The sequence below is a fragment of the Neofelis nebulosa genome, chromosome 7 (genome assembly GCF_028018385.1).
Source record: "Neofelis nebulosa isolate mNeoNeb1 chromosome 7, mNeoNeb1.pri, whole genome shotgun sequence".
Taxonomy (NCBI): domain Eukaryota; kingdom Metazoa; phylum Chordata; class Mammalia; order Carnivora; family Felidae; genus Neofelis; species Neofelis nebulosa.
The window spans coordinates 24444437-24467437 of NC_080788.1; the positions used below are offsets into that span (position 1 = coordinate 24444437).

Here is a 23001-nt window from a genome sequence, read left to right on the forward strand (position 1 = left end):
GGGCATGTTTTGTGTGGTCATGTGGGCACAGTCATCGTGGTGTTAAGCAGTGCTTCTCTGCCAAATCCTACTGGTTTTCTTTCCAGGGCACACCAAGCTGCCTACCCAGTCCTGGGCCTGACTCCTCTTGTTCCCCGGGGACTTGGCCCTGGGGTTCCCCCAAGGGTCAACATGTTTGAACTCCTCAGCTGTCCTTGGGTGGAGTCCAGCAATGTTAAATGTTCAATGCCCTTAAATGTGCTTGGATTGATTATGATATGCATTCCTTGGACATTTGAACAAAATAAGTGAGGAATCCTTACCATCACCCTCATTGAAACTGATGTCTAGCATGTGAGTCTGACAGTGAACACACAGGAGGGACACATGCCGTTCATTAGCTTTGGTGGCAGCTGCGAGTGTGTATAATGTATGCAAGTGGCCCCCTTCAGGCAGGAAAGGCTCACTGGCAGGGGGAGACCCTGCTCCCATCTGTAAGGGGTTATCTGGGGGAACCAGGGCCATCAGAGTGCACACATCTGGCACCCCTTAGAGGAGCTGGTGAGGGTACATATGACAGTTCAGCTTATCTACTAGCCCGCATTTGGGCTGCCTTTAAGCCATTGAGGGCCTACCCCCACCGCTTTATTTCCTTGTCCTTTTAAGGGCTCGGAAGGTTTATATAGATAAGAGAAGGGTACGAGGCCAAGCCCAGACAATTCCCCCTTCACAGCTTCTTCCTGAGATTAGGACAGGTAGCTTCTTGTGTCAGTTGGGCAGACTCAGGGAGCTTTGGGTCTTGGGAGGTTGACACCAACTAAGCTGACTGAACCTTTTGGGAGAGAGGGTCCTATAGGAGGTGGCCATGATCATGGTTACAGGGACATGGGAGTGACATCATGGGGCTATGGCCAGGGGTGATGTTATCAGTCTGAGGCAGAGATGGAGATGGCTAGACACTTCTCAGGAAGGTTTCTGTATGGCTCCTCAGGGAAGGATGGGTGGGTGATTCTTCCACTGTCCCAGATTTTCCCTGATGGGAGGCCCATAATAGATAAGGATCCCTGGTGTAGGTTCAATGATGATCACGCAGGATGCTTATTATCTTGGGGTGTGAATTGTTTCATTGTGGGTGTAGATGACACCAGCAGGTGGTTGCTTTCATGGTGCCTGGCTGTGATCCAACAGGCCGGTTGATTCTGTGAACAAATGTCCTTTCCCTCCCCACCACCTGCCTCCCATTGGTGTGGAGCTGAAGGTGTTTTTGGGAGAGTTGGGTTTCGTTTGTGTAGCCATCCCAATCCACTTCCCTAAGGGAAGGGATTTTCTGCTGGAAGGCAGTGGGCACCACCTCATGGAAAGCAGGGAAACCATTGCCATGAGAATGGCTCTTGGAATAGGGGCATGAGAGACCTAATCCTATTTGATCATGGTGAATAATTCCACTTGATCATGGTGAATAATTCTTTTAATGTACTGTTGAATTTTTTTTGCTAGTATCTTGTTGAGAATTTTTGCATCCATGTTCATCAGGCATATTAGCCCATAATTCTCCTTTTATGTGGAGTCGTTTTCTGGTTTTGGAATCGAGTTAATGTCAACTTCATAGAATGAGTTTGGAAGCTTTACCCCCATTTTTTTTTTTGGAACAGTTTGAGAAGAGTACATATTAACTCTTTAAATGGTTGGTAGAATTCCTCCAGGAAGCCATCTGGCCCTGGACTTCTGTTTGTTGGGAGATTTTTGATAACTGATTCCATTAATTTGCTGGTTATGGGACTGTTCAAATTTTATATTTCTTCCTGTTTGAGTTTTGGTAGTGTGTGAGTGTCTAGGAATTTTTCCCTTTCTTCCAGATTGTCCAGTTGATTGGCATATAATTTTTTCATGGTATTCTCTTATAACTGTATTTCTGTGTGTTGGTTGTGATCTCTCTTTCCTTCGTGATTTTATCTGTTTGGGTCCTCTCTCTTTTCTTTATTATAATTCTGGCTAAGGGCTTATAAATTTTATTTATTCTTTCAAAAAACCAGCTTTTACTTTCATTGATCGATTCTACGTTTTTTCTTTCTATATCATTTATTTCTGATCTAATCTTTATTATTTCCTTCTGCTGGCTTTGGACTTTATTTGCTGCTCCTTTCCTCGCTCCTTTAGGTATAATGTTAAGTTGTATATTTGGGATCTTTCTTGCTTCTTGAGATAGGCCTGATTGCAATGTACTTTCTTCTTAAGACTGACTTTGATACATCACAAAGGGTTTGGACTGTCGTGTTTTCATTTTCATTTGCTTTCCATGTATTTTTTAATTTATTCTTTAATTTCCTAGTTAATCCATTCATTTTTAGTATGATGTTCTTTAACCTCCATATATTTGAGGGATTTCCAAATTTTTTCTTGTGAATGATTTCAACTTTCATAGTGTTGTGATCTGAAAACATGTATGATGTGATCTTGATCTTTTCGTACCTGTTGAGGGCTGATTTGTGACCCAGTATGTGATCTATTCTTGAGAATGTTCCATGTGTACTCCAGAAGAATATGTATTCAAGGGATGCCTGGGTGGCTCAGTCAGTTGGGTATCTGACTTCGGCTCAGGTCATGGTCTCACAGTTTGTGAGTTCGATCCCTGTATCAGGCTCTGTTCTGACGGTCAGAACCTAGAGCCTGCTTCAGTTTCTGTGTTTCCCCCTCTCTCTGCCCCTCCCATACTCATGCTCTGTCTCTCTGTCTCTCAATAATAAATAAACGTTAATTTTTTTAAAAAAAAGAAGAATGTGTATTCTGCTTTAGGATGAAATTTCTGAATGTATCTGTTAAGACCATATTGTCCAGTATGTCATTCAAAGCCATTGTTTCCTTCTTTATTTTCTACTTAGATGATCTGTTCATTGCTATAAGTGAGATATTAATGTATTCTACTATTATGGTATTATTATTATAAATGGGTTTCTTTATGTTTATTATTAATCAATTTATATATCTGGGTATTTCAAGTTGGGGGCATAAATATTTACAACTGTGAGATATTGATGGATAGACCCCTTAATTATGGTATAATGCCCTTGTTCATCTCTTATTACAGTCTTTGTTTTAAAGTCTAGTTTGTCTGATATAAGTATGGCTACTATGATTTCTTTTGACATCCATTAGTATGATAGATGGTTCTCCATCCCCTTACTTTCAATCTGCAGATGTCTTCAGGTCTAAAATGCGTCTCTTTCAGGTACAATATAGATGGATCTTGGTTTTTTATCCATTCTGAAACTATGTCTTTTGACTAGAGCATTTAGTCCATCTACATTCAGAATGGTTATTGAAGGATGAAGCTGGTGCCATTGTGTTGCCCATAAAGTTGGTGTTTCTGGTGTTTTTCTCTTGTTCTTTATTGTCTCTGTTGCCTTGGTCTTTTTTTTTTTCTCCACTGAGAATCTTCCTTAAAATTTCTTGCAGGGCTGCTTCAGTGATCACAAACTCCTTTAGTTTTCATTTGTCTGGGAAAGTCTTTACCACTCCTATTCTGAATGACAGCCTTGCTAGGTAAAGAATACTTGGCTGCATAATTTTTCTATTCAGTACATTGAATATTTTCTGCCACTCCCTTCTGACCTGCGAAGTTTCAATAGATAGGTCTGCTGGTAACCTTAGGTGTTTACCTTTATAGATTAAGGAACTTTTTGTCCCTAGCTGTTCTCAGAATTCTCTTTATCTTTGTATTTTGCAAGTTTCTCTATGATATATCATAGTGTTGACCTGTTTCTGTTAATTTTGATGGGAATTCTCTGTGACTCTTGGACTTGAATGCCTGTATCTTTCCTCAGATTAGGGAACTTCTCAGCAATAATTTGTTCAAATAAAACTTCTGCCCCTTTTTCCCACTCTTCTTCTTGTGGGACTCCTATGATATGGATATCATTTCATTTCATGGAATCACCTAATTCTCTAATTCTCCCCTTGTGACCTAATAATTTCCATTCCCTCTTTTTTCAGCTTCATTATTTTCCATAATTGTATCTTCCATATCACCTGTTCTGTCTTTTGCTTCTTCAATCCTCATCGTCACTTTATTCAGTTTGTTTTGCATCTCAGTTTTAGCAATTTTTATTTCTTCCTGACTAGATGTTAGGTCTTTGATATCTGCAACAAGTGACTGTCTGGTGCCCTCTATGTTTTTTTCAAGCCAAGCTAGCAGTCTTATGACTGTTGTTCTAAATTACCGTTCAGATTTGGGGCACCTTGGTGGCTCAGTCGGTTAAGTGTCCAACTTCAGCTCATGTCATGATCTTGTAGTTCATGGGTTCAAGCCCCACGTCAGGCTCTGTGCTGACAGCTCAGAGCCTGGAGCCTGCTTTGAATTCTATGTCTTCCTCTCTCTCTGTGCCTCCCACACTAACACTCTTTCTCTTTCTCTCTCAAAAATAAACATTAATTGTTTAATAAATAAAATAAATAAATTATTATTCAGATTTATCACTTACATCTGTTTTGAGCAAGTCCCTGGATGTGTTTTTTTCTTGACCTTTCTTTTGGGGGAGAATTTCTCTGTCTTGTCATTTTTTATAAATTTCTGTGTCTGCATGTTTTTAATGCTTGTTATGTTTCCTGCACCTAAGAGCACTGTTATATTAAAAATGGCTTATACACTGTCCAGTGCCTGTCAGTTCAGGAAGTGTTTCTGGTGCATGATGTGTGTGCTCTGCTGATGTGTTTTAGCTGCTCTTCCCGACTGGTCAGTCCTCTGCAGATATCCTCATTGCTTGCAGTGGTAGGGTTCAACACCCCAATCTGGGACCCAGCAAGGCATGGGACCCAGAAAGACATGGACCCACTCTACCCTCCAGAGGAGATCCCTACAGCACTGTGCTTGGCACTGTTCTGTCTCAGAAAATCCATTGCATGGCCACACAGGTACTTGGAGCTTATGGTGAAACACAGTAAAAAGCTGCAGCCACTTTATCTGCCCTCTGCACACACCTGTGTACCCTGTGGTTGAATGGTCACTTAAAGGCACCAGCAAAGTCTTTTGTCCTTGGAGAGGCATTATACCCTCTTTCAAATGCTCTCCAAGAAGGGTAACTTTCTCCCCCAGTTCAACCAAAGGGATCCCCACACCACACTGTCTGATATCCACTCCTGGGCTTATTCTCCTCAGGAAAACCACAACCAGCCTGGATACACTCCAGCAAATGGTGCAGACTTTGAAGAACTCAGAAATTGAGTTCCACTGTTTATAAAAGCTTGTAATAGTCAGTTTTTCACTATTCCCCCATCAATGGTTTTGAGGGAGTGCTCTTCTTGTGAAAACTCAATGCATTGCTCTCTCTCACTGTTTCCTTCTCCTCTCTGCAAAAATGGCTCCTACCCTTCTGCAGCACCACACCTTTTCTCTTCCCCAATTCCCTTCTCTGCACCATATACCTGCCACATTGTCTCCCTAAAATTGTGCAGAATGTTCTCTTAATCCTCAAATCAATTTTTTAGGTCCAATGTGATTTGATATTGATCTAGCTCTGTTCAAGTGATGAGACTAGATTTCAGTCCCCCTACTACACCACCATCTTCTGCACTGTGATTTTGTAAGGTTTTTTTTTTAATTTTTTAAAACGTTTATTTACTTTTGAGACAGAGAGAGACAGAGAGAGAGAGAATGAGAGAGAGAATGAGTGGGTGACAGGCAGAGAGAGAGGGAGACACAGAATATGAAGCAGGCTCCAGTCTCTGAGCTGACAGGACACAGCCTGACATGGGGCTTGAACCCACAAACTGTGAGATCATGACCTGAGCCAAAGTCGGATACTTAACCAACAGAACCACCCAGGTACCCCAAGTGTTTTTAGATTATTTTTTTTTTCAAGATTGATTAAAATCTATTGATTCATACTAAGTTCACTTAATATATTCCTCTTATGTCAAGACTAATAATGAGACTATCCTATGAGATTTTTATATCATTTTCATTTATAAAGTTTCTCTCTCTCTTTTTTAAGATTCTTATTACTTATGTGACATTGGCTTAATTTTATTTTGTTCCACATGTTTTTTAGTTATAATATGAACATGTTTATCATCACTAATTTTAAATACTTGTTAGACAACTAAATACTTGTTTTAATCTTTTATTGGTATATGTTTATTTTATGTTCTCATTCTATTTATACTGTGAAGCATTAATAATCTGGTGAGCCATTCATGCTGTCTTTTTTTATTTCCAGAATTTTTTTCTCTTTTCTTCTTAATATAGTATTTAAAACTATCCAAGCAAATTAATTAATAAAGTTAAATTTAAATTTAGGTAAACAGTGAATCTTACCATCTTTTGCTTGGTTGAAAAATAGTCATTATTCTCATATATATACATAGATATATATATATACATACATATATATATGTATGTATATATATGTATGTATATATATATGTATGTATATATATGTATATATATACACTTTATTACTATATAGTTCAAGGTGGACAGAGATGGGTTTCATATAAAATATGACATGAAGAAGCACTTCAGGCATAGTTAGGCCAAAACATCCTCAAGGGCCAGTGGGAATTCTCACATCGGTAAGCATTTTGTCTTGAAGATACTGGAATACCTCTCAGGGTATTGTAACACTTCAGTGACAATGAGCCTCTGGTTATTCTACTCAGAAATGTGGTCACCAGTGATTCTGGTCTCCATGATTAATTTAGTGTTGATCAATGTCTCTTAGTATAACAGAATCCTGAATTCTCAGTGTATGCCATGTATCTCATTATAGTGGTCCCTTTTATAAGTGTGCCTGGATAAATGATGACTCCACAAATGGATTTTGTTGGAATATGAACAAAGTGAGTAACAAAAATTAATTTTATGAGCTGAGGTCTAGTCCATGAATCATGCTGAATAAAAATGTGGAAAGGAATTCAGTTTGGTCAGCAAATGTTATTTTAAAAAATGCTATGGTATTGTAAAACAAACATGCTGGCATATTCTAGAGGAAATGAGTTGTAAAAAGATGTATATAACCAACTGTGGGATGATATAACTACTCTTTGTGTACTTGACTGCCAGTGTTTACACATGTGTCATAAGTAGACCCTGGGGAACCACCACATAAATAATGAGTCCCATGAGAAATGTTTGTGACTACGCTTGAGTTATTCACATGTTTGAGCTGCTGGAAACTTCTGAGTGATGATGGGTGTCTTTAGTAAGCTTAGATTGTCAAAATACAAAGATATTATGAAATTTTACTTATCATTTTCTATTAAGTAAAACAATGTGTGTTTCAAGAGTAGGCACTCTATGTTAAATCCTCACAGTATATTTTAATTTCCTTGTCAACCCACATACTAGGATTGGAACAGTTGATTACATATTGTTTTCTTTGTTTTTTCTATGATCTAAGCAAGAAATTTCATATACTTTTGAGTGATGGCTTCAACTACATGGTAGATTAAACATTTTTATATGTGAGACAGTTATATTTTAAATTCTTGTATTCTTACATGAATTACATTAGCCTCTTTCATTTATCATATATGGGTTTCTAATGTGTGTAGAGAAACACCATAGTTATAATAAATCATTTCTCAGTGAATTTACTGGGGAAATTTTTAGACAAATATCTTAGAAAAAATTATTTCTGTACTGTTGAGATCAAAATTGTGAGCATAACAATTATCATCAGATGGCCCAATGAATATCCATGAAGAATTCTTATAATTTTTTATAACTAAATATTCCATTAGGAAAATTTTGTTTTGCAACTTCTCTAACTTCCTATATACTTTGTAGATACAGTGTAGTATCAGAATTCCATGGAATCTCATCACTGTACCAATGAAGTGCTGATTTTGAAGTGATCCCTTATCTGGGAAGGGAAAAAAACAATATACTCCTAATTTTAATACCAAACTTGTAGCAAATTTATGTATCTCTGTTGTCTTATTATTTTTTAAGTAATCCAAATTTAATTCAATTCGTGTATAGTTGGTTAATACAAACTATTATTAGCATTAATAATTGTGGGAATATGTGAAGTTTCAGTCTCCTTTATTTTTCAGATTTTACTCTTTCTTCTACTTTGAATAACCAGAAATATCCTATAGTAATAATAAATTAGTGTATTTTTACAGAAAGGTACATAGTGAGTACTCCTGCCTAGTGCAACTTTGACAAATGGTCATATATGCCATTCATCTTTCCACATTTATACTTTTAACCAAAGGTAGGTGTGGGCCAAAAACTAGGTTTCATATATATGAATTTAATCCTTCTCCTTGATGTATGACATGAGAGAAACTGTTGGGAATAATTCTGCCTCCCATCCTCAAGGGCCAGTGGGAATTCTAACATCAGTAATCATTTTGTCCTGAAAGTGCTGACATTTCTCTTAGGGAATCATAATACTTCAGTAACACTCCAGTAATACTGGCTACTCTGGTCAGCCATGGGGCTGGGTAAGCATTTCTCAAGGTGATAGAATCCTGAGTTCTTGAGTGTCTGTCACATATCCATTCTAAAGATCTACTTTATAAATATGCCCACATCAATAAAGACTTCAAAAAAAGTGGATCTTGTATAAATCTGAAGAAAATGAATAACAAGTCACTTCTATGAGCTGAGCTCCAGAATAGGGACCATGCAAGGCTAAAACTGTGTAAAGAATTCAGTTGGTCAGGTAGTAGTACCAACAGGGTACTTGAAAACTAACCTGACTACATATTAAGCAAACTTAATTGCAGTTAATTATAGTTGTCTATAAATATCTAATTGTTGGGTAAAATGATAAAATTCTATTTGTTTCACAGGTAGCATCCATATACTCATACTAAACAGACCATGTAAAACAAGCACATGAGTAATTATCTCAGTGGAAAATGGTTGTGCCTATGTAGGACATTCATGCTATTTACTTAGATGCTACAATATGCTTAATAAAGAGTGGTCTATTGATGTCAATTAGATAGCTTATTTGAAGAACTTATGACTCTTATTTGGCATATATCTCTTAAATAAAATAAACAATTGGTAATTTTAAAGTTGGTTTTATTACTGTGAATGTTTTAGAGTGTTTTAATTTGATTGATGTTGCAGTCACAGGAAGTGGAATAGTTGTTTTTTGCTATCAGCCAGGAGGCAGTTTTCTAGACATTAGAATAAAGGATTCAGGTAGATGCTACATAAAACATTTTAAAATCATGAAATAATTAATTTCCAGTTCTTGGTATTCAAGGTAGATTTAATTTGCTAATATTTCCCCAGCCAATTTTATATGTATTTAAAGGTGGATTATAGATCCACAGCTAATATCATCCTCAAAGGGAAAAAACTGAGAGCTTTTCCCCTAAGGTCAAGAACACAATAGGGATGTCCACTCTCACCACTGTGGTTCAAGATAGTACTGGAAGTCCTAGTCTCATCAATCAGACAACAAAAAGAAATAAAAGGCTTCCAAATTGGCAAAGAAGAAGTCAAACTTTCACTCTTCGTAGTTGACATGACATTCTATGTGGAAGACCCAAAAGACTCCAAAAAACTGCTAGAACTGATACACAAATTCAATTAAGTCACAGGATATAAATCCACATACAGAAATCCATTGCATTTCTACACACCAATAATGAAGCCGCATAAAGAGCAATCAAGAAATTGATCCCATTTACAATTGCACCAAAAGCCATAAAATATCTAGGAATAAACCAAACAAAGAGGTAAAGGATATATATGCTGAAAACTATAGAAAGCTTATGAAAGGATTGAAGAAGTCACAAAGAAATGGAAACACATTCTTTGCTCAGGAATGGGAAGAACAAATATTGTTAAAATATCTATACTACCCAAAGCAATCTACACATTTAATGCAATACCTGTTAAAATAACATCAGCATTCTTCACAGCTGGAACAAAACAATTCTAAAATTTGTGTGGAACCATAAAGGACCCCAAAGAGCCAAAGTAATGTTGAAAAAGAAAACCAAAGCTGGAGGCATCACAATTCTGGAGGCAAACCATAAGCTGTAATCATCAGGACAGTATGGTACTGGAACAAAAACAGACATATAGATCAAAGGAACAGAATAGAGAACCTACAAATGGACTCACAAATGTATGGCCAACTTCAACAAAGCAGGAAAGAATATCCAGTGGAAAAAAGTCTCTTCAACAAATGGTTCTGGGAAAACTGGGCAGATACATGCAGAAGAAACTGGACCACTTTCTTACACATACACAAAAATGAGCTCAAAATGGATGAAAGACCTAAATGTAAGATAGGAAACCATCAAAATCCTAGAGGAGAAAACTGGCAGAAACCTCTTTGACCTCAGCCACAGCAACATCTTACTAGCCATATCTTCAGAGGCAAGGAAAACAAAACCAACAATGGGACCTCATAAAGATAAAAGCTTCTGCACAACAAAGCAGTAAACAAAACTAAAAGCCAAGTGATGGAATGGGAGAAGATATTTGCAAATGACCTATCAGATAAATGGTTAGTATCCAAAATCTGTAAAGAGCTTATCACACTCATCAGCCTCCCCAGTGGAGAAATGGGCAGAAGACATGAATAGACACTTTTCCAAAGAAGACATCCAGATGGCTAACAGACACGTGGAAAGGTGCTCAACATCACTTATCATCAAGGAAATACAAATCAAAACCAAAACGAGATAGCACCTCACACCTGTCAGAATGGCTAAAACAAACAACTTGGGAAATAGCAGATGATAGCGAGGAGTCAGAGAAAAGGGAAAACTTTCGCACTGTTGGTGAGAATGCAAACTGGCCCAGCCACTCTGGAAAATAGTCTGGAGGTTCTTTAAAAAATTAAAAATAGAACTACCCCAGAGCACCTGGGTGGCTCAGGAGTCTTGGTTTCGGCTCAGGTCATCATCCCACAGTTCATAATATCAAGCCCTGTATCAGGATCTATACAGACAACATGGAGCCTGCTTGGAATTCTCTATTTCCCTCTCTCTCTGCTCCTCCCCCCTCTCAAAATAAATTTTAAAACCTTCAAAAAATAGAACTACCCTACAAACTAGCAATTGCACTACTACATATTTATGCCAAGGATACAAAAATGCTGATTTGAAGGGACCCATACACCCCAATGTTTATAGCAACTCTGTCCACAATAGCCGAATTATGGAAAGAGCTCAAATATCCATAGACTTATGAACATATAAAGGTGTGTGTGTGTGTGTGTGTGTGTGTGTGTGTGTGTGTGATAGAATATTGCTCAGTGATCAAAAAGAATGAAATCTTGCCATATGAAACATCATGGATGGAACTAGGGTGTATTATGCTAAGTGAAATAAGTCAGTCAGAGGTAAATATATGATTTCACTCATATGTGGAAATTAAGAAACACAACAGATGAAAATGGGGAAAAGAAGAAAAAATAAGATAAAAACAGAGAGGGAGACAAACCATAAGAAACCCTTGAATACAGAGAACAAATGTAGGGTTGCTGGAGGGGGTTGGGTGGTGGAATGGGCTAAATGGATGATGGGCGTTAAGAAAGGCACTTGGGATAAGCACTGGGTATTATATGCAAGTGATGAATCACTGAATTCTACTCCTGAAACCAATACTACATTATATGTTAACTAACCTGAATTTAAATTTAAAAAATAAAGATGGATTATAGTTATAATGAATGATCCTAAGGGGAATAATTGGGGAAACATTGACCTCAGTATCTTCTAAATAAAAGATGACTTCTGCTTCAGAGTGACTATAATTTTCTTGCCATGTAGGTTGTCACGTGCATATCTATGGTTAATTCCTTGTAACCTGTTAATAGTAAACTTTCAATTAGAAAGTTTTTATTTTCAACTTCCATAATTTACTCCAAGCATAATAGGTTGGAAATTACATTGGAATTGCTTGAAATTGTTCCTGCCACACCATTTGAATTGCTGATGTTGTTACTTGTACAAATTTCCTCTTCTGGAAATGTTCAGAACACTGATTTCCAGGCTTAACATTGCAATTTTTAATAAATTTATTTTTCATGAATCATTTTTATTTTTAACTTTTGATTTAAATCTAGGTTAGCTAACATATGGTGTAATATTAGTTTCAGGTGTACAATATAGTGATTCAACACTTCTACACAACACCCCGTGCTCATTGCAGCAAGTGCACTCCTTTAAAAACACTTTTTAACTAATCAATAATGTAATTGGTTTTGCAAAAACTCTATGAATCCAACAAATGTGAGGTTTAATAATTTGCTGAGTCATCTGAGGCTTCTGTCTCATTTCTAATAATATCAGAAAAATCCTAGTAGAGTAATCAATTAGTATATTTTATGTGCAGGTACATGATGAACCATCCAGTCTTTTCCACGGTTGACAAATGGACATGTATACTTCTAATATTTCTGTATTTTTACTCTATTTCCACAGGTTAATGTGAACCAAAACCTTGGTTTCATATGAATAAAAAGTATCTCCTTCCTCTTGAGATGTGACAAGGAACAAAGTATTGGGAATAATTCTGCCATCTCATCCTCAAGAACCAGTAGGAATTCTACCACCAGTAAGCATTTTGTCCTGAAGATATTGACACTTCTCTCAATACACTGTAGCACTCCTATTACGTTATGACTCTGCCTGTGCTTGTCAGCCATGAAGCCAGATCATTAACTGTGATGACTGGTCTCCATGATTAAATACTATGGTTTAGTGTGTTTCGGGGTGAAATAATCTGGGGTACTCAACGTCTGTCATATATGTCAGGATCAAGATTTTTTTTAAGTATGCCTGGAACAATGATTCTCATTGGAATCTGAACAAAATGAGTGAGAAAGTCACTTCTGTGAACTGAAGTCCAGCACAAGACACCATACTAGGCCAAAATGTGGAGGGGGTTCAGTTTGGTCAGCTGGTGTTACTAATAGGCCTATAGTAATTGAATTCTATCCTGATTGCATATATTAAGGATAATGAACTATACAGAGATCTATCAATTTCTGATTTAGGAATAACATGACAACTCTTTGAGTGCTTGGCTGGCAGTATCCATATATTCATAGTAACCAGACCCTGGAAAACCAGCATGTGAGGAGAGAGACCAGTGGTTATGCCTACCCTTGAGCCATTCACACATTTTTCTTACATGCCAAAATCTTCAGAGTGAGGAGCAGTTGACTGACATCAACTAGGTAATTAATGTAAAGGATATGAGTGTTTACTGATTTATGTTTTAAGTAGAAGAAATGTGTAAATTGAAGAGTAGTTTATATTTGTCAAAACTTCTTAAAGCATGTTTTAATCTCCTTGCTGATGAAATCACAAGAATTGCAACACATTTTTCCCTCTGTCACCCTAATAGACATTTGGGCTGTGGACTTAAGTAGATGCTGCACTAAACATTTTTAATTATAAAATGATTACATTTTTAATTCTTGGTGTTTTAGGTACATTTTACTGCCTAATATTCATATTTTGTTAGTAAGCTTCATAGTTAGCATTGAAGGGAACATCGTTTTATTATTTATTTATTTTGGGGTTTTTTTGGGGTTTTTGGTCTCTTTTTTTATTATTATATGAAATTTATTGTCAAATTAGTTTCCATGCAACACCCAGTGCTCATCCCAAAAGATGCCCTCTTCAATACCCATCACCTACACTACCCTCCCTCCCACCCACCCCCCCCCATCAACCCTCAGTTCTCAGTTTTTAAGAGTCTCTTATGCTTTGGCTCTCTCTCCCACTCTAACCTCTTTTTTCTTTTTTTCCTTCCCCTCCCCCATGGTTTTCTGTTAAGTTTCTCAGGATCCACATAATAGTGAAAACATATGGTATCTGTCTTTCTCTGTATGGCTTATTTCACTTAGCATCACACTCTCCAGTTCCATCCAGGTTGCTACAAAGGGCCATATTTCATTCTTTCTCATTGCCACGTAGTATTCCATTGTGTATATAAACCACAATTTCTTTATCCATTCATCAGTTGATGGACATTTAGGCTCTTTCCACAATTTGGCTATTGTTGAGAGTGCTGCTATAAACATTGGGGTACAAGTGCCCCTATGCATCAGTACTCCTGTATCCCTTGGGTAAATTCCTAGCAGTGCTATTGCTGGGTCCTAGAGTAGGTCTATTTTTAATTTTTTGAGGAACCTCCACACTGTTTTCCAGAGTGGCTGCACCAGTTTGCATTCCTACTAACAGTGCAAGATGGGGGGACATCCTAGTTTTAATGCCTGATGCTGATGGAGGCCATTTGGGGAAACTTTGAGACCAAGGTCTTATGACCTTCAATGCTTCCCTGTTTCAAGGACTGAGCATAAATTTTGTTGTTACATAGATAGTCACATGACTATAGTTTATTTTTTATAATTTGTTATTAATAAATTTCCAATTATGGTGGTTTTGTTTGTCAAAGTTTCTAATTTCCCTGTATATTTTTTATAGATTTAGAGGTGATACTGGAATTGGATGGAATTCCTATTACTGCTCCAATGAACTACTGATTTTGTTACTTGTTACCAGCTCACTTCTATGGGAATAATCAGAACAGTGCACTCCAGAGGTAACATTGCATGTTTAATAAAATTTATTATTTATTATTATTTACATTCTATGATTTATCTTTAGCAAACAAAATTACAAATGATTTTGAGAATCTGTTAATACAAACAATGTGAGGCCTTTATAACCTTAGTCATCTGAGGATTCTGTGTACTTCCCCCCACCCCCAAAATTTGTATGCTTCTTGTATTAAATAATATCAGAAGATCTTACTTGAAAGATAGTATTACTATATACTTATGTATAGTAAACCTCTTGTGTTGTACATGATACAGATGGATATGTATGCTTCTCATTTTTCCCTAATTTTATTCTATGCTAGCAGATCAACATGGACTAAGAACTCAGTTTCATATAAAATCTTTTATTTCTTCCCCTTGAGACATGAAATGAAAGAAAGTGTTAGGAAAATTTCTTCCTCCCATCCTCAAGCGTCAGTGGGAATTTTCTTGCTGGTAAGCATTTTTCCCCAATGATACTGGCATTCCTCCCAGTGAATTATAACACTCTAATGATAAGAATTTGGCTAAGTTAGTTAGTCATGAGGCTGGGTCCTTGACAGTAGTGGCTAGTCTCCATAATTGAATAGTATGATTCAGTGTGTCCTAGTGAGACAATCCTAATTTCTTAATGTCTGCCTTTTTATATCAGGATCAAAATTCCTTTTGCAAATGTGCTTGGATCAGTGATGACTTCAAAAATGGGTCTTGTTGACATCGGAAGAAAATGAATGACAAAATCACTTCTGTGAGCTGGGGTCCAGCACAGGGACCATAATGCTAGACAAAAAAAAAAAATGTGGAGGAGAATTCAATTTGGTCAGGACATAGTACCAAATAAAAAAGACTATAGCATTGGAAAACTAGCATGCTGATGAATGCTAGAGGAAATGAATTGTACAGAGGCAATAAATAACCATTATGGAATGACATGGCAACTCTGAGTGCTTGACTGGTAGCCTTCATAAGCCCACAGTAAACAGACTGTGGAGAACCAGCACATGAGTAGTGAACACTGTGAGAAATAGTTGTGCCTACACATGAGCTATTTACACCATTTCTTTAGTCATAGTCATTTGTGAGAATCAACATGTTTAGGTCTTATTAGATAGTCAATTAGAAATTATTCATTTTTTCTACTCATTTATCTCTTAAATAGAATAATTATGGGAAAATTGAAGAATAGATTATATTTATTGGATGATCTTATATGTTTTAATTTGCCTGCTAGCCCAGTTGCAGGGATTAGAACTTTTTTTTTCTTTTTCTTGTCACTCAGGAAGAAATTTTCTAGATATTTCATGATGGATTAAACTAGGTATTTCATTAAACGTTTTAACATTAAATTATTAAATTTCTAATTATCGAAGTTTTATGTTGATATAATTGGCTAATGTTTATATTCCATCAATGGGTTTATATGCATAAAGATAAGTTATAATTGTAGTGAGTAATGCTGGGGGTGCTCTGGGTCTAATACCTTGAGACCGATGTATTAGAAATTTGACTTTCTCTACCACCTTTTTCTGAGTAAAAGCATAATTTTTCTAGTTATGTAGTCAAGGGAATATATGGTTAATTCCTTAACTACCTCTCATCAGTAACCATTCAACTGGAAAGGTTATTTCACAACTTTTTAAATTTCCTCTGTGCTTTTGTAGAATGGAATAATTTTATGAATGTCATAGAATACTCACTATTGTAGCAAAGAAGTGCTGATTTTGTCATTTTTATGTGTTCCTTTTCTCTGGAATGGAACAAACCAATGCACTCCAAGGGTTATAATCAATTTTAAATAAATACTTTTATGGCTTTTTAAGTAAAATACTTATCTGTAATTAAGTAGATAATTGGTTTTGTGAAGTAGCTGTTGATCCAATGTGACTTCTTAATTATCAGTGAGCCATCCAATATTTTGTCTCTTTTATTTCCAAGATTTTTATGACTTCTCTTTTTGAATAACAACAGAAACATCCTAGTTAAATAACATGAGTTCTTTTGATATGAAGGTGTATTATAATCCTTTCTGTGTTATGAATGTTTGACAAAAGGATGTGTATACACATCTTTCCATATTTTTACTCTGTTTTCACAGGTTGACAAGAACACTAGCTGGGTCTCATATGAGTTTATTCCCTTTTCTTGAAAGAATTCCAACAGGAATTCTAACATTAGTATTTTGTCCTGAAAATACTGGAATTCCTCTTAGGACATTCTAACATTCATATGACAGTAAAACTCTGTACTAATCAGTTGTGAGATTGAGTCATTGACTGTGATGACCAGTCTCCATGATTAAATGGTATAGTTGTGTCCCAGGGAGACGGAATCTGGAGTACTCAGTGTCTACCACATATCTTAGGATCAACGTCCCTTTTATAAATGTGGAATCTGAACAAAATGAGTGACAAAATCACTTCTGTGAGTTGAAGTCTGCTGAAGGATCCTGTAAGGCAAATACATATATTTGTCAGGTAGTAGTACAAGCCAGGTCTGTGGTATTTGAAACCTAAGCTGATTGAATTGTACAGAGATCTATAAATATCTAATTTAGGAATGACATGGTACTCTGTGAATGCTTGGCTGGCAGCAACCATAGACTCATGATAATCAGACACTGGGGGACCAGCACATGAGTACTGAGACCAATGAGTTATGTTTTTGTCTACCCTGAAGCCATTCACCTGATTTCTTTATATGCTGCAATCTTGTAAGGCATAGTCCATTGAGGTAAATTAGATAGTCAATTCAAAAGATATTAAGTCATTAGTTAACAATTATTTTTTTAGATAAAGGAAACATAATGGAAGCTGAACAATAGTTTCTATGTATGAGAATGTCTCAGAGAGTATCTTAATTTGCTTGTTAATCCAGTCACAAGAATTCATAGTGTTTGATTTCTTGTCACCCAAAGAGAATTTTTCTAGACATTTCAGTGATGGAGTCAAGTACATACTGCATTAAATATTTTTAAATTTTTTTAATGTTTATTTATTTTTGAAAGAGTGAGAGAAAGACAGAGTGGAAGCAGGGAATGGGGCAGAAAGAGAGGGAGACACAGAATCTGAAGCAGGATCCAGGCTCCTAGCTGTTAGCATAGAGCCTGACACGGGGCTTAAACTCATGAACCGTGAGATTATGACCTGAGCTGAAGTTGGATGCTTAACCAACTGAGCCACCCAGGTGCCCCTGCATTAAATATTTTTAATGGTGAAATTATTGCATTTCAAGTTCTTAGAATTTTAATTGTTAATATTAATATTACTTTGGTCTGTTCATTTCTGTTTAAAGGGAGATCCTAGTTTTGATGAATGATGCTTAGAATTCTTTGGAGAAACTTTGACTAGGTCTTAGAACAAATAACTTTGTATACTATTCTATTCCATGGAACAAGTATACTTTTTTCTTGTCATGGTCAATGAATGTATGTAATTACATATAACCTCTTATCAATAAACACTGAATATAAAAGTTTTTTTTTCTTTTTCAGCTCCTCTGATTGTCCTTGTGGTTTGTAGGTTGGAAGTTAAGATAGTAATTTCATGGAATTCTTGCCATCTCACCAAAGAACAGTTGATTTTGTCACTTTTACCAGCTCTCTTATCTGAGAAGAAATGCAATGATGCACTCTCATGGTAGTTCTGAAAATTTGAGAAATTGTTGTGCCTACACATGAGCCATTTACACATTGGTCTGAGCTGCATAATTTTCTCAGTGATTATTGATTCCTTGAGGGCTGTTAGATGGTCAAAATTAAAAGAGATTATGGATTTTTGCCTTTCTTTTCTATGTTATGTGATAACAAATATATGAAAATTAAGCAGTAGGTATGCATTTTGTCCCAAGAATACTGATATTCTTTTAAGGAACTATAATAATCCAAATGACAGTGAGATTCTGTCTATGCTAGCCAGCTATTGATTGTGTTTGCTGGTCTCTCTGACTTCAAAACATGATCACAGTGTCCAGTGATGTCAGAATCCTTAGTGTTTAGTTTCTGTCACCTATTTCATGCTCATAGTCATGGTTATAAACATGCCTAGATAAATGATAGCATCAATAATTTATCTGTTGGAATATATGGAAAACATGAGTGACAGAAGCACTTTTCTGAAACTGAGTTCAAGACATATAAAGGCTATATAACGAAGTTAGTGTTAACCTGAAATTATGATAATTTAAAATATACTTTATAAAGAGTAGGATGAGTCCTCAATAATAACTCAAAAATATTAAAAGAAGTACAAAGAATTTAAACAGTGTAATAGGAAAAAACTTACTTAAAACGAAAGCAGCTAAGAATGAACATAGGAACCAAAAAGATGTAAGACATATCAAAAAAAGAAAAATGGCAAACATAAATCCCACCCTATGACTATTATATTAAATTTAAAAGACAGAAACTGAAAGATTCCATCAAAAATTAAATAGCTATATATTATTTATGAAAGATACAATTTAGAATGAAACACAAAAACAGTTTGAAACTAAAATGATGGATAAAACTGTATTACTCAAGGAATATCCAAAAAGGAACTGGAATGGCTATTCTGACATCAGAGAAAACAGACTTTAATGTAAACTATTATTAGAAATGAAAAAGAATATTATATAGTATTAGAAATGAAAAAGAATATTATATAGTGATAGATGGTTTAATTAATCAGATAGATGATAGATTGGTAGATGATAGGTAGATAGATAGATAGATGATAGATATAAAACATAATCAGCTAACCACAGTGCCTCAAATAACAAAGGAAAAACAGACATGGTTGAAGGGATAAGTAGATAGTTCAGTAATAATAACTGGACACTTTAGTACCTTCTTCTTAATAATTGACAGACCAATTAGAGAATCAGTGTGGTTATAGCATACTTGAGCAATCTTACCAATAAATTTGATCTGATACACACACACACACACACACACACTCAGCAACAGCAGAAAAACTATTTTCAAAAACATCTGGAGTATTCTCCAGCATAGACCATATGCTACATCATACAACTAGACTCAATAAATTTAAAAATATTAAAATCATGTAAAGTATGGTCTATAGCCATAGGGGAATTAAATTAGAAATCAAAACAAATAAATCAGGGAAATTACCAAATATTTGAAAATTAACATACTTCAAAGAACCAATTGGTCAAAGATAAAATCATGAAAAAAAAAACTAGAAAACATTTAGAATTGAATGGGATACATAAAAAGAGATGCTTAGAAGAAAATTATAGTTTTAAAAAAAATTTTAAGGGGTGCCTGGGTGGTTCAGTCAGTTGGGTTTCGGACTTTGGCTCAGATCATGATCTCATGGTTCATGAGTTCGAGCCCCACGTTGGGCTCTGTGCTGACATCTCAGAGCCTGGAGCCTGTTTTGGATTATGTGTCTCCCTGTCTCTCTGTCAAAAATAACCCTCCCCTGCTCACACTCTGTGCCTCTCTCTCTGTCAAAAATAAACATTAAAAAATTGTTTTAAGTTTATTTATTTTGAGAGAGACAGCACGAGCAAGTGAGGGGAAGAGAGAGGAAGAGAAAGATAATCTGAAGCAAGCTTTGTGCCATCAGTGCAGAGCCTGGTGCAGAGACTGATTCAGGGCTCAAATTCACAAAATGTGAGATCATGACCTGAGCCAAAATCAAGTTGGTGGCTTAACCAAATGAGCCACCCAGGTGCCCTAGAAAATTTATAGTTTTAAATGACTATCAGAAAAGAGTAAATATAAATACATCAAATAAATAACCCAAACTTCCGCTTTAAAAATAAGAAAAAGACTAAACTAGAAAATCAAGTGAAAGGAAGTAAATAATAAATATTTGAGCAAAAATCAATGAAATAAAAACAAAACCCAGAATTACTAGGAAGAAAACCCATGAGACCAAAAATTGGATTTCTGCAAAGATTAATGAAACTGACAAGCTTTAGTTAAACTGAACAAGAAACAAAGTGAGAAGACATAAATAACTAGAGTTAGGAATGAAGGAGGGGCATCACTACTGACTGTGGACTCCATTAGAAATGTTATTTGTCTCGTGTTTTCTTGAGGGGAGATGGATATGGAAGAATCCAAGGTTTTAGTTGCACTTAAGACTCAGCAACTAAACACTGATACTTAGATTTCCATCGTCAACAATAGTTATCTCTGCAAATCTTCCAGAAGTTCCCCTTGACAATATAATATCACTCATTCATATTTATCTATGTTTTTAGCCAATATTTAACTAGTCAATAATTTAATCTATTTTATGAGAACTTTTGTAATCACATCACATGTATACATTAATAATATGGTGAGTCCTCCATGATTTTCATTCCTGTGTATTCTAGAATTTTTGACATTTATGTGCTTAGCCCAAAGCATAAAGGCATAGTTCCTTTTTTGGGCATAAAGATTATATTGGACCAAAGTGAGATATGTGATTGAGAGAACATCTCTGAGCCCTCAGTAGTGTGTCCTGTTGAGTATGAGCATCAGAAGAGAATGGGAAACTACCCCAAACACATTTCATGATAAGCTGGAAGACTCTATATGCTCCCTACCTGTTTAGTTATTTTTCTCCAATTATTATACACCATGATTCTCAACATAGTTGATGTCATACTTCTGAGGTGAAAAGTAATTCTTGGGAGCAAAAGAAATCTTAAATATTATAGTGGTTTATGGCCCTCCAAAGAGTCACCATTCACATACACACATAAGCAGATATACAGAATATTTGTGGTATTAAAATTGGTGGGGGGGGGAGGATTGAAAACTAGGGGAAAATGTCTAAAAAGGATATCCAATCACGTGATAATAAAAAAAGGTTGAGACACACTGTCATACAAGTCTAAAGAAATTAATATATTTCTGTCATCTAACTGTGTAACAATCAAGTGTAATAGAAGCCAGAGCAGTCGCTATACTTTGCCAAGATTTCCTCAGTAGTAACAGGCTTTGCAGAGACAGTAATTTTAGAAGATTGTGTTTCTTTTCCCATTTAGACTCACCTAATATCTTTCTCTTCCATGATACATTATCCTAACTTAGATCTTAATACTTTTTGAAGAACTGTGTCTCTATGGTTCCTTTGAAGGGAAAGTCTACTTGTCTTCCATTAGGACTTTAAGAAAAGTCTAATGTCCATATTCATGTATTTTCCAACAGCAATTTTCAGGACCAAATTTACTGTTAAACGAGAGAATTATGTATGCACAGTGATATACTATTACTCTGGCCCCAGGATTTATAAACCTTAGTTCAGCAGGAGCCAAAGTTCTATTGGAAACAAATTATCTAGAGCTACTAACATGTATGCCAATGTATGATGAAATATGTAGATCTTATAAAAATAGCATCTTTAAAATATCTGTAATTGAAAATTTAGGTAAGATTATTTTGGGGAAAATATGTTTGAAAATAGAAATATAAGCTGCTACATTATGATAAATGTTTCTAAACTTGTCAGGAAACAGGAAATGAAATAAGACGATATTACATCAGCATGTTTATATTCTGAAGACAAAAGCATGTTTTAACAATTGTTTTTTGCCTACTTTTTTCTTTAATGTAAATTTTAAAATTTTATACCTTTACATAAAGCTAGTATTTCAAGATATTTTAATGGTTGACATGATGAAAAAGAAACCTAAAACATTTGATTAAAGTTGAGATATGGTGTTCTGCAGATGACTTCAGAAAGACATTGTTAGGACATTGCTTTAGGATACACACAATTCTTTATTTTTTACTGAGTAATTAGCAAATTTGAGATCAGAAAATCAAATGTAAGCCATTGTTCTGTGCATTTTTGAGGATACTCTGAATATATTAATGAAGTGTGCTCTTCATTTTATAACACCTATACTTTATTGTTTTATTGAAGTTGTTTAAAACTGATGATTTACAGTATGAGCTTTCTTCACAATCATAGATAAAAATATTGTATTTATGAATTCTTTTAGATGAAGAGTGGTTAGAACATTTATGATTCTTGCACAGGAATGTATCCTTTCACGAGATTATTGCTTTGGAGTAAATATTAGACTGTTATTATAAAAGAGATATTTAGTTTAATCCAATCCTTCCAAATATTTACATGTTATTGACATACATATTTTCTTCTAAAGATGGTCTTGTGAAAATTGATAAGCTAGAAACAATTTTCTTTTGCCAATGGAACTGTGGGAGCTTCTCTTGGACTTCATGAGATGGTAATAGAAAAACCATGTTTTTATTGAGATATATATATAAATGTTTGATAACATTTAGCCTTAATAGAAAAAGAATATTTTACCTTGATAAAATAATTACTAGCCAGCCATTTTTTGGGTCTATTCAATGTCAGGTGGAAGGGAGAGCAATGCATGTTTGAAGGTTGTGCATGTGACACACAAGAACTTAGCAATATCCACTCTTTCCAGTCTGTATAGCACTATACCCACAATTTGTGCATGTTTTATTGTTAAATTAGATTACATGTACATGTGTTTGTGTAATATT

The 23001-nt window shown here is 35.5% G+C and overlaps 1 protein-coding gene and 1 pseudogene across 13 annotated transcripts in view; both read left to right on the forward strand.

The window, feature by feature from the left end:
• The window catches only part of LOC131516184 (uncharacterized), a 70560-nt gene that overhangs the window by 44431 nt on the left and 3128 nt on the right, over positions 1 to 23001 (forward strand). For 5 of the 13 annotated variants that reach the window (XM_058736878.1, XM_058736857.1, XM_058736864.1 and 2 more), the window contains 3 exons: positions 12385 to 12517; positions 14398 to 14515; positions 22629 to 22712. In XM_058736878.1, coding sequence (XP_058592861.1) covers positions 12385 to 12394 — 10 coding nt within the window. In that variant the 3' untranslated portion in view covers positions 12395 to 12517; positions 14398 to 14515; positions 22629 to 22712. Of the gene's footprint in view, positions 1 to 12384; positions 12518 to 12959; positions 13143 to 14397; positions 14516 to 14839; positions 14970 to 15165; positions 22713 to 23001 lie in introns of those variants that run through there. The other 8 variants (XM_058736858.1, XM_058736859.1, XM_058736861.1 and 5 more) reach the window with 8 other exon arrangements.
• On the forward strand, positions 244 to 328 carry LOC131518440 (small nucleolar RNA SNORD116; annotated as a pseudogene).